Here is a 13,581-nt window from a genome sequence, read left to right as displayed (position 1 = left end):
CTGATACCACCACTGCTGTCCCAATCATCACCACGACTGCTATCACCATTGCTCCCCCAATCAACATTACGACTAATATCACCACTGCTGTCCCAATCAACACCACGACTGCTGTCCCAATCATCACCACCACTGCTCTCACCACTGCTCCCCCAATCAACATTACGACTGCTACCACCACTGCTGTTCCAATCAACACCACGACTGCTACCAACACAGCTGTTCCAATCAACATTACGACTGCTATGACCACTGCTGTCCCAATCAACATTACGACTGCTACCACCACTGTTGTTCCAATCAACATTACGACAGATATCACCACTGCTGTCCCAATCAACATTATGACTGATATCACCACTGCTGTCCCAATCATCACCACGACTGCTATCACCACTGCTGTCCCAATCATCACCACGACTGCTACCACCACTGCTGTTCCAATCAACATTACGACTGCTACCACCACTGCTGTTCCAATCAACATTACGACTGATATCACCACTGCTGTCCTAATCAACATTACGACTGATATCACTACTGCTGTCCCAATCAACATTACGACTGCTATCACTACAACTGTCCCAATCATCACTATGACTGATACCACCACTGCTGTCCCAATCATCACCACGACTGCTATCACCACTGCTCCCCCAATCAACAATACGACTGATATCACCACTGCTGTCCCAATCATCACTATGACTGATATCACCACTGCTGTCCCAATCAACACCACGACTGCTACCACCACTGCTGTCCCAATCATCACCACGACTGCTACCACCACTGCTGTTCCAATCAACATTACGACTGCTATGACCACTGCTGTCCCAATCAACATTACGACTGCTACCACCACTGTTGTTCCAATCAACATTACGCCTGATATCACCACTGCTGTCCCAATCATCACCACCACTGCTATCACCACTGCTCCCCCAATCAACATTACGACTGATATCACCACTGCTGTCCCAATCAACATTACGACTGCTATCACTACTGCTCCCCCAATCAACATTACGACTGCTATCACTACAGCTGTCCCAATCATCACTACGACTGATACCACCAATGCTGTCCCAATCATCACCACGACTGCTACCACCACTGCTGTCCCAATCATCACCACGACTGCTACCACCACTGCTGTTCCAATCAACATTACGACGGATATCACCACTGCTGTTCCAATCAACACCACGACTGCTACCACCACTGCTGTTCCAATCAACATTACGACTGCTATGACCACTGCTGTCCCAATCAACATTACGACTGCTACCACCACTGTTGTTCCAATCAACATTACGCCTGATATCACCACTGCTGTCCCAATCATCACCACCACTGCTATCACCACTGCTCCCCCAATCAACATTACGACTGATATCACCACTGCTGTCCCAATCAACATTACGACTGCTATCACTACAGCTGTCCCAATCATCACTATGACTGATACCACCACTGCTGTCCCAATCATCACCACGACTGCTATCACCATTGCTCCCCCAATCAACATTACGACTAATATCACCACTGCTGTCCCAATCAACACCACGACTGCTGTCCCAATCATCACCACCACTGCTCTCACCACTGCTCCCCCAATCAACATTACGACTGCTACCACCACTGCTGTTCCAATCAACACCACGACTGCTACCAACACAGCTGTTCCAATCAACATTACGACTGCTATGACCACTGCTGTCCCAATCAACATTACGACTGCTACCACCACTGTTGTTCCAATCAACATTACGACAGATATCACCACTGCTGTCCCAATCAACATTATGACTGATATCACCACTGCTGTCCCAATCATCACCACGACTGCTATCACCACTGCTGTCCCAATCATCACCACGACTGCTACCACCACTGCTGTTCCAATCAACATTACGACTGCTACCACCACTGCTGTTCCAATCAACATTACGACTGATATCACCACTGCTGTCCTAATCAACATTACGACTGATATCACTACTGCTGTCCCAATCAACATTACGACTGCTATCACTACAACTGTCCCAATCATCACTATGACTGATACCACCACTGCTGTCCCAATCATCACCACGACTGCTATCACCACTGCTCCCCCAATCAACAATACGACTGATATCACCACTGCTGTCCCAATCATCACTATGACTGATATCACCACTGCTGTCCCAATCAACACCACGACTGCTATCACCACTGCTGTCCCAATCAACACCACGACTGCTATCACCACTGCTGTCCCAATCATCACCACGACTGCTACCACCACTGCTGTCCCAATCATCACCACGACTGCTACCACCACTGCTGTCCCAATCATCACCACGACTGCTATCACCACTGCTGTCCCAATTATCACCACGACTGCTACCACCACTGCTGTCCCAATCATCACCACGACTGCTACCACCACTGCTGTCCCAATCATCACCACGACTGCTACCACCACTGCTGTTCCAATCAACATTACGACGTATATCACCACTGCTGTTCCAATCATCACCACGACTGCTACCACCACTGCTGTTCCAATCAACACCACGACTGCTACCAACACTGCTGTTCCAATCAACATTACGACTGCTATGACCACTGCTGTCCCAATCAACATTACGACTGCTACCACCACTGTTGTTCCAATCAACATTACGACAGATATCACCACTGCTGCCCCAATCATCACCACCACTGCTATCACCACTGCTCCCCCAATCAACATTACGACTGCTACCACCACTGCTGTCCCAATCCACATTACGACTGCCATCACCACTGCTGTCCCAATCAATACTACGAATGCTATCAGAGCTGCTATCTCAATTAACACCACGACTGCTATCACCACTGATGCCCCAATCAACACCACGACTGCTATCACCACTGCTGTCCCAATCAACACCACGACTGCTATCACTACAGCTACCCCAATCAAAACCACGACTGCTATCACCACAGCTATCCCAATCACCACCACGACTGCTACCACCACTTCTGTCCCAATCATCACCACGACTGTTGTCACACTGAGCACAACATCAACAACAGCTGCGGACAACACAACCGCTCCCGTCGCAACCAACACGACCGTTTCGGCGACAACCACCGGGTCCGCGAGCAGCACGACCGCCTTTGTCTTCCCTGCGACGACGACGTTGGCCACGCCAAGTGTGACAACCGCACCAACAACAACAACAACAAACGGAACGGCAGCAACCGCCACCACCACTGCAGCAGTGATGCTGACCACCTCCACAGCAACCGCCGTCTCCCAGCGGCCATCTTGTCCCGCTGTGAATGGTAAGCGCAGCCATTTTTGTCGTGTTTTTGACAAGCGCACTTCACAATTTCTTTCTCTTCACTTCGAAACCCAACTTTTTGTTGCCGTGGCGATGATGAGCACGCGAGCGTCATGGGCTTGAGTACATGCACACGAGTCCATGACGTGTACGAGCGCGTCATGGGCTTGTCATCCGGTGACGTGTTTGGTCGTGGTGATATCAGTCGTAGTGTTGATTGGTATTCTTAGGTTTTTTCGGTAAAGTCACGTAGGTAAAAAATTTAAATTAATAAAAGTAAAATAAAATAAAAATCACGACGTTGATTGGGATAGCAGTGGTGATAGCAGTGGTGGTGTTGATTGGGACAGCAGTGGTGATAGCAGTTTTAGAGTTCAGTGGTGACAGCAGCCTTCTTGAAACCGTTGAGCGTGTTTTTCCAGCCGACCAAAAAGTGAGAGCCCTTCACCCGGAGGTTTGCCTCACCGAACGAGAAACATCACAAAAGGATAGACTCTTGAGCGGTCCATTGTCGCTTTTGTTTGGTCCCTGGGTAAACATCGACAACAGGATGGAATAGGGAGACAAAGGCGGCCGAGGCTTTGTGCTGCCGACAAAGTTGACAAATGGGACGCCGCCCCCGATGCAGTCTGTTGGTTCAAGTGGCTTGTTCGTAGTGGTCAGCACGAACACACACACACATACAGACACACACACGGACACACAAACACTGACACACACACGGACACACAAACACTGACACACACATACATATGTAGTGGTGGTATTGACGTGCGCCGACTGTGACAGTGATGGATCACGGGGCGGCGCGGGGTGCGGGGTTGGGCACGCGTTGTGGGCGTGGTGTGGACGCGCGCGCCGGGAGTGACAGATGACGGGGCGGCGCGGAGTGAGTGGTGAGGCACGATGAGATGTGGGAAAAGAGGATCGTAGCCAGCGCCCGGCGATTGGTCGAATAAGTGGGGGCTCGCAGCGACGTCCGCAGGTGGGGTATAAAGGGGGACGCGCGAGAGCACTCGGGGAGAGTTACCCAGTTGAAGACCCGAAGACGGAGCTGAAGACCTAGTGAAGCCGAGTAGCTCAGTGGCGTTAGTCGCCGAGTAGCTAAGTGGATGTTGGTCATCCGAGTAGCTCAGTGGCGTTAGTCGCCGAGTAGCTAAGTGGATGTTGGTCATCCGAGTAGCTCAGTGGGCGTTAGTCGCCAAGTAGCTAAGTGGGTGTTTGTCACCCGAGTACTAAGTGGATGTTGGTCATCCGAGTAGCTCAGTGGCGTTAGTCGCCAAGTAGCTAAGAGGATGTTGGTCATCCGAGTAGCTCAGTGGGCGTTAGTCGCCAAGTAGCTAAGTGAGTGTTTGTCACCCGAGTACTAAGTGGATGTTGGTCATCCGAGTAGCTCAGTGGGCGTTAGTCGCCAAGTAGCTAAGTGGGTGTTTGTCACCCGAGTACTAAGTGGATGTGGGTCATCCGAGTAGCTCAGTGGGCGTTAGTCGCCAAGTAGCTAAGTGGGTGTTTGTCACCCGAGATACAAAGTAGGTGTTAGTCACCTGTAACCAAGTTTGATAAAATAAAGAGTGTGTTACCCGTGAAGTCGTCTCCCGTGGAGTTACTACACTACAACTGGCGTCAGAAGTAAACCTGTCTTCAAGAAGTATGGACACAAGGAAGACTACCCGTACCCACGAGCGAGGTCGGGATGACGACGGCGTACCGGGGACACCGACCTCGGGAGTAGAGGACGAGGAGTTGCCGCCGATGCAGCACTTCGCGGTGATGGCCGACGCTCCGCTTGCCTCCGACACCAGCCTCCAGGACGCGCACTCCCGGTTGGCGGAGTTGCTGCTCGCCGCCGCTGCAATCTTGGCCGAGATCTCCGTTCCAGCGGGCGGGAAAACGGCTGCGGGGTTGGAGGAAGGAGCGAGGCTGGCGGGATCCCGCCAAAAGGCGCTTCGCGCCAAAAGTCTGGAAGTTCCCGCCGTTTTTGAGGGGCCGCCATTGATTGGCGGGAAACACGGACGCCACGTGGCCGGACACCTCCGCGCAGCGCAGCCCACGTCATCAGAGCGCGCCGGAGCCCTCCATTTTGCGCCTGACAACCGAGCCGACATTTTACACAACTCCAGCGGAGCGCGGGAAAATCTCTCCGACGTCGACGACGATCGGGTCCTCCAGCAAAGATTGCCCGCGCTGTCGGCGTTCAAGGCGGATGGGGGCGACTGGGGAGCCTTCCAACGAAGGTTCCTCGCTCATCAGGAGATGTCGGGGTGGTCCGACACCACTGCCCTGCGTGCGTTGCCAGCGATGCTTGACGACGACGCGCTTGCAGCCTTCACATCTGCTGCAAGGTCGTCCCGCTCTACGCTCCAGGCCGCACTACACCTGATGGCGAAGGTGTTCGGGCCGCCCTCCACGTGTCGCCACCAGTTCTACGATCGGCGGAAGGTGGCTGGGGAAACGACGCTAGCCTACCGCACGGCACTACTCGCCTTGGCGGACGCAGCTTTTCCCCGCATGGATAAGGAGGGGAAGGACGCCATGGTGACGGAGCAGCTGCTGGTGTTGGCCCACGAGTTGGGGGTCCCCATCAACGTGGCAGACGAGATGGAGATCTGCTCCCTGGCGATCGCCACGAGCATTCACGCGTACGAGGTCCTCAAACGCAAGCCGGGGGTCGTCTGCAAATGGCCGGGGAACGCGGCACTGGCCGCCACGATCGCCGAACCTCAGCCAGCTGCGGTGCAGGAGCAGGCCTTCGCTGCATCGCGTCCGGGGGAGTGGAGAACGGGAGGTCGTTCGCCCACACGTTCGCCCCGCAAGCTGGAGCAACCGAAACCTACGACGTCCGTCGTCTGCTACAACTGCGGCCTTCGGGGTCACGTCGCAGCCGGGTGCCGGGCCCCGCGTCAGCGCGCCGCAGGACCACGTCGGGACGACGACCAGGGCCACAAGTCATCCCAACAAAACCCGGCAAGTCGCGGCACCTCACACGTTCGGTCCACAAACACGGCACATTCGGGTCGCCGCTTCGCGGTGGGGGGTTCGCGGCTGGGTGCCGGGGGTTCAATTCGGCGAGGGGGGTCCGTACGCGGCCCGCAAGCAGTCGAGTGGTCCGAATTGGCCCACAGGATCGTGGCTGCGTCGGCCGGGTCGTCCGTGGTAACGGGGTTCATTGACGGGGTTGAGGTCCGGGTGCTTGTTGACACGGGTGCGTCGGCCACCATCATCTCGGACCTTATTTATAACATTCTTCCCGTCCAAAGTAGACCCCTTCTGCCGGTAGACGTGCCATTTTATGCGGCGAATGGGGGATCCCTGGGGATCATCGGCCAGATTCGGGCGACTATTTGTATTGGTGACATTAAATTAGCGGGCCCTATTTTTGTATCATCATCGCTGGCCGTTCCCTGTTTGCTAGGTACGGACTTTTTGTCAAAAATGCCCATCAAAATTCTTATAGATCAGGCCTGCATAGAGCTTCCGTCAGGTCGGCGGGTTGCCTTCTTGTCGAGCCCTACCAAAGTGCGCACGGTTTGTGCGACGGTGCAGGCGCTGGCGACTCACACTGTACGGGTGCCCCCGGGATCGCAAATGTTAGTACCCCTTCGGTTCAGGAAGCCACTCGAGGTGGGTGCGGAGGCACAGGGGGTGCTGTTGGGGCCGTCAAACAGAGCCAGTAAGGGCCTCGACTTAGCGGTTGCTCAAACCATGGTGAGAGGGGACAGTGAGCCGTTCGTAATGGTCCTGAATACGGGGTCGCGGCCGGCCGTAATTGCGCAGGGAACGGTGCTGGCTCACGCCGCGCCGCTACCCATTGAGGAACGGCTCGTGGCTCAAGCAGATTTCACTGTCGAGTCGCATCCTCAAAGTGATGAGGGGACTGAGTGGTTGGACTCGCTGTGTGCGGGTTCAGATAACTTGTCCGGGGTGCAATTGGGAGCATTGCGGGGTTTGCTCATCGAGTTTGCTGACGTGTTCAGCAAACATAAGTACGATATCGGCTGCACTGACCTGTTGCGCCACCACATAGCTACAGGGGACGCGGCCCCTATTCGTCAGAATCCCTTCCGGCTCAGCCCGGCCGAGAAGGAACATGTGCAATCGGCGGTTAATGATATGTTGGCGGCAGATATCATTTCGCCCTCTTCTAGTCCGTGGGGTGCTCCTATTGTCCTAGTAAAGAAACAGGACGGGTCCTTGCGGTTTTGTGTCGATTTCCGCCGCTTAAACAAAATCTCGATGGCGGATGCGTATCCGCTCCCCAGGATGGATGAGTCGCTGGATGCCTTGGCGGGAGCGCAGTTTTTTTCCACACTCGATCTGCTTTCTGGATTTTGGCAATTGCCACTCGATAACGAGTCTAAACCTAAAACTGCTTTCCGAACACCTGGGGGCCTATTTGAATTCAACCGTTTGCCCATGGGCTTACATTCCGCTCCCGCCACGTTCCAGAGACTCATGGAATTGGTTTTGTCGGGGCTCCAATGGGATACCTGTTTGATTTATCTTGACGATATTATCGTCTTTAGTCGGACTTTCGAGGAGCACCTTCAGCGACTGAGAGCGGTGTTCCTCAGGATGCGTTCCGCTAAGCTTAAATTTAAACCGGCTAAATGTTTTCTGCTTCGGGAATCGGTCAGGTATTTGGGCCATATCGTGAGTCGTTCAGGGATCTCGACGGACCCTGCTAAGACGCATTGCGTCAGCTCATGGCCAACGCCAACCTCGGTCACGGAGGTTCGTAGTTTCATTGGTTTTGCCTCCTATTACCGTCGTTTTGTCAAGCAATTTGCCACCATAGCCAAGCCCCTGCACGCTTTGACGGCTAAGGGTGTGAGGTTTCACTGGGGGGCGGAAGAGGAGGCTGCGTTCTGCTCCCTCCGTGACGCTTTGGTGCAGGCTCCCCCCTTGTGTTACCCCGATTTCACACAACCGTTTTTGCTTGACACGGACGCCAGCAATACGGGTATCGGGGGGGTGCTCTCACAGGTGGTCGGGGGGGTTGAACGGGTGGTCGCCTACGGTAGTAGGGTTCTTTCCCCCGCAGAACAACGCTATTGCGTAACTCGTCGTGAATTGTTAGCCATTGTGGTTTTTACACAGCAATTCAGGCCGTATCTTTACGGCCGTCATTTTACGGTCCGGACGGACCATGCGGCTCTACAATACGCTATGCGCGTGGCACAGCCATCGGGCCAATTGTCCCGATGGTTGGAGGTCCTTCAAGACTACCAATTCACGACGATTTACCGAAAGGGGTTGCGGCACTCAAACGCGGACGCCTTGTCGCGGTTGCCGCCGTGCACGGACTGCACATGTTTGTTGGGATCAGCGCGGTGCAAACCCCCGGTCGCCGGCACCCCGGGAGTTGCGCTCGCCGCCACTGACACCCCGGGAGAGGACGCCCCCACGGGGAGGGATTCGCTGTTGTCGTTGCCCCTCATTGAGTGGGGCCGCCTCCAGATGTCCGACAGCTCCCTACTTACGCTGCGTCGGAAAGTTGGCGCTCCCGAAGAAGGGGAGGCGCGGGTCGGTTCCTGGGTGTGCAGACAGGGCCTTTTGATGAGGTGGGACAACATGTCCCGGCGTCACGTGCTCGTTGTGCCTGTTGCTATGCGGGGTAGGGTTGTTCTGGCAGCTCATGAACGGCTCATGCATCTGGGTTTTCACAAAACGCTCGCCCTAATCCAGCGAGACTATTATTGGCCGGGGATGGGTAACGACGTGGCGAATATTCTTAAGGGATGCGTAGGGTGCGCCAAAAGGAAACCGCCACCATTGGCAGCTAATCCACCGCTGCAATCCATTCAGGTTTCGCGTATAAACGAATTGGTAGCGTTGGACATCTTGGGGCCCTTTCCGGTTACACCAAGGGGAAATAGGTTCCTGCTGGTTGGCGTGGAATACTTCACCCGATGGCCTATGGCATGGCCGCTCGCCAACCAGTCGGCTGCGGCGGTGGCGGACGCCTTTGTCCAGGGTTATGTGTTGGACAAGGGCGCCCCCGAACGCTTGCTGACGGATCAAGGGAAGAATTTTTCGAGCGTTTTGTTGCGCGAGGTGTGCGACCTGTTGGGTACAAAGAAAGTGCGTACTTCCCCCTACCACCCGCAGACTGACGGGATGGTTGAGCGTCTGAACAGGACGATTACGTCTATGTTGTGCCAACAGGTCTGCGACGATCAGGTTGATTGGGACTTACAGGTGCCGGGGGTACTCGCGGCCTATCGAATGGCCCCTCACGCGGCGACGGGGTTTTCCCCATTTTTTCTTATGTATGGGCGGGAGGCCGATCCGGCCATGGACGTCCAACTGGGGATTTCCCAGCCACGTGCAAAATCTAAATTGGCAGACCACATCAAATTTAATATCGCCAAATTGACTGAAGCGCGGGAGGCGGCAAGGTTGAATTCGCGGTCGCGGCAAATTGCAAACGAGAAATTGCATGAGCGGAGGGTGCATACGCATGATTGGAAACCAGGCGATAAGGCCTGGCTGCATTGTCCACATGCACCGTTGGCTACGTCCCCCAAGTTGTTGAGACCTTGGAGGGGACCGGTGGAAATTGTGCGGGTTGCACGACCCCAGAGTATACAGATTAAATGGGGGAAACGCCGTTGGTATGTGCACCCCTCCCGACTGAAGCCCTATGCGGCACCGTGTGACCCCGTTCTGTGCCGTGACGACCGGGCGTGTGATGTGACCATCGACTCGGGGAGGGAGGTGTCACAGGCTGCTCCTCACATGTCTCCACCTGACCCACCCCCAGGTGCCTCGGGCTTGACGGCTGCTGACCGTCGGGAGCCTGAACCCCGGGGCACGCACGAGTCCTCGATGCCTGGCCGATGTCTTCCTGAACCGCCGGCACCACCGGACGTTCAACCGCGTCTGGTGCCGTACGACGGACCGGCAAGGCGGACTCGGGCTAGGTCTCAACAATTTTCATGAAGACGGTTTTTTTGCTCTACACCGAGCTCGCCCGGTGTTCCCCTCTGCCGGGGTAATGTCCCGTTGTAGGGACGCTCGGAAGAAAAGGGGACACTGCACGAGTCGAAAGAAAAAAAAAAATTTCCATTTATTTTTTTTGCATACACATTGCTATTGTCACTCGCCGGTTTGTATATATTGTTCTATTGTCGCGGTGGCATTGGTTGAGGGTTGCGGATGGTAGTGTTCGCGTCGTGTTGTGTTGTTAGCTTAGTTGTTGTTCTTGTTGTTGTGTTGTGTTACGGGGCACACAGGGGGGGTTTGTATATTTTTATAGCAGCCGGGGCGGCTGCGAGCTATGTGGTAGGGGGTGATGTAGTGGTGGTATTGACGTGCGCCGACTGTGACAGTGATGGATCACGGGGCGGCGCGGGGTGCGGGGTTGGGCACGCGTTGTGGGCGTGGTGTGGACGCGCGCGCCGGGAGTGACAGATGACGGGGCGGCGCGGAGTGAGTGGTGAGGCACGATGAGATGTGGGAAAAGAGGATCGTAGCCAGCGCCCGGCGATTGGTCGAATAAGTGGGGGCTCGCAGCGACGTCCGCAGGTGGGGTATAAAGGGGGACGCGCGAGAGCACTCGGGGAGAGTTACCCAGTTGAAGACCCGAAGACGGAGCTGAAGACCTAGTGAAGCCGAGTAGCTCAGTGGCGTTAGTCGCCGAGTAGCTAAGTGGATGTTGGTCATCCGAGTAGCTCAGTGGCGTTAGTCGCCGAGTAGCTAAGTGGATGTTGGTCATCCGAGTAGCTCAGTGGGCGTTAGTCGCCAAGTAGCTAAGTGGGTGTTTGTCACCCGAGTACTAAGTGGATGTTGGTCATCCGAGTAGCTCAGTGGCGTTAGTCGCCAAGTAGCTAAGAGGATGTTGGTCATCCGAGTAGCTCAGTGGGCGTTAGTCGCCAAGTAGCTAAGTGGGTGTTTGTCACCCGAGTACTAAGTGGATGTTGGTCATCCGAGTAGCTCAGTGGGCGTTAGTCGCCAAGTAGCTAAGTGGGTGTTTGTCACCCGAGTACTAAGTGGATGTGGGTCATCCGAGTAGCTCAGTGGGCGTTAGTCGCCAAGTAGCTAAGTGGGTGTTTGTCACCCGAGATACAAAGTAGGTGTTAGTCACCTGTAACCAAGTTTGATAAAATAAAGAGTGTGTTACCCGTGAAGTCGTCTCCCGTGGAGTTACTACACTACACATACACAGACACACACGCGGACACACACACGGACACACACACGGACACACACACACTGACACACACATACATATGTAAAGGAGAGCCGACACAAGATTGCAGGGGGTTCGTCTTTTAATCCTTTTCTCCCATCCACACCTGTCCCCAGCCGTCCCAATCTCGTTCCCGCCAAAGGCCCCTTCTTCCCGCCCGTTTTCCCCTTATATCTCCTCGATTACCCCTCCCACTAACACTCCTATTGGTGGGAATCCTTCCCCTGACACCCTTACACATACATGGACACACACACAGACACACACACAGACACACACACGGACACACACACACTGACACACATACATACAGGGACACACACACACGGACACACACATACATACACAGACACACATGCACACACACACACGGACACACATTACTAGACCTCGGCAAAGTAAGGTAATTTACCCTTTTTCCCAGGTAAAAGGGATTAAGGTAAAGGGTAAAGGTGTCGACATGCCAAGGGGTAAGGTAAAGGGTACAGGGTAAAGGTAGCTCGGAAGAATTACCCGGAAGGGTAAAGGAAGTGCGAAGTATTACCCGGTAAATATGGTTCCTTGTTTACCGCTAAAAGCTCATTGGCGCAGTCCGTGGCCTCCATTTAATAAGTAATATAAAAACACTTTTTTTTTAAACACGCTTTTATGAAATGTACTAGTAATGGCAGAACTCCACGACTCCAGGAAGTGGCCCCGAAGCTTGCCATATTGTATGGGACCGTGGCCAATTACAGCCAACGTCAGTTTACCGAGGATAATTTTACCCAAGCCGAAACATAACATGTAAAAAAGAATGTTTAAAAACATATATTTTTATGATAGAATATATTGTTATTAGTATGACATCAGTATACCAAGGTTGCAGTCGATACCACATTGGGAAGTGGGTTAAAATTGAGTTACAAGATTTGAGGATACAACAACGACAACAACGACAACAACAGAGTGAGTTCAAAGAAAGTGTCTAAAATTGGAATCATCGAGAGTATTCTATATGAATAAAGACCACAACGGCACCAAACTGTCCGCGGTTCCAATCTCCCCGCCACCGACGCGCGCCACCGAATCTCAATTGGGGGCGAGTGGACCGCCCCGTTCCTCTACAGCCCGACGTGGGGGGGAGGGGCCGAGATGGGGGGCGGGGCCATGGGGGGAGTGGCCGAGATGGGGAGGGGGGCGTGGGGTGGAGGGGCGGGTGGGTGGGCGTTGGGGGGAGGGCCAAGATTGGAGGGGCGGGTGGGGGGCATGGGGGGGTAGCATGGTGGGGTAAAGTCATCATTTTGAAATGTACCTATTTTCAACGAGACAACGTGGTGTGCATTTGTGTCATTCCTTCACGTGAAGTCCTGGTCACAAAAGCAAAGTGTTGTGGGGAATAATAGCCACTCGCTCTACTTTTGAGGCATAAGCAATTGGAAAATAACACTTACTACCCAGGAACAGAAATCGTGTTACATAAAGTTATAATTACGTAACACGTGTTTGTTCTGGCGGTAGGTCGTGTTGCTACGGTTCTCTGCGGTGGGTTACGGCGTCTTTGTAACGACGACGATGGCAGTGGCGGTGCTGCTACTGTGACGACTGCTACTGCTACGCCTCTAATCTGAAATAAAATTAAAACCGAGCCCGTGTGCCAGAGGTCGCAATCGGGTACCCGATACCCATACCCTACCCGATACCCGTACTCTACCCGAGTAGGGTACGGGTACCCGTTTGCGACCCTGGTGCAGCCGGGTACGGGTACGGATAAGGAATCATAACCCGTTTGCGACCTCTGCCGTGCGTACACACGAGTTACGGGATTCCGCGGTGAACGGGCGCTTGCCCATCCACCCCTGCGACTTGGAGGTGTCTCAGAAACAGGGAAAGGGTGAATATTCCCTTCTTACTGGGCGCCGCGGTGGCTAGGGGATGTTGACTACCTCGCCTGGTATGCAGGAGGTCGTGGTTTTAATCATGGACCCTAACGCCACGGTGGCTAGGAGATGTTGACTACCTCACCTGGTTCGCAGGAGGTCGTGGTTTTAATCCCGGATCCTAACGCCACGGTGGCTAGGAGATGTTGAC

The 13,581-nt window shown here is 54.1% G+C and overlaps 1 protein-coding gene across 1 annotated transcript in view; it reads left to right on the top strand.

Annotated features, from left to right (window-relative positions):
* Positions 1–1,883: 1,883 nt before the first annotated feature.
* Positions 1,884–13,581, top strand: part of LOC144738062 (uncharacterized) — a 97,103-nt gene continuing 85,405 nt past the window's right edge. The window contains exon 1 of the mRNA XM_078620968.1: positions 1,884–3,321. Within this exon, the coding sequence (XP_078477094.1) occupies positions 2,061–3,321 (1,261 nt within the window). The 5' untranslated portion in view covers positions 1,884–2,060. The remainder of the gene's footprint in view (positions 3,322–13,581) is intronic.

This window comes from Lampetra planeri, chromosome 77 (genome assembly GCF_965212315.1).
Source record: "Lampetra planeri chromosome 77, kcLamPlan1.2.h2, whole genome shotgun sequence".
Taxonomy (NCBI): Eukaryota; Metazoa; Chordata; class Hyperoartia; order Petromyzontiformes; family Petromyzontidae; genus Lampetra; species Lampetra planeri.
This window is presented reverse-complemented; position numbering and strand designations above follow the sequence as displayed.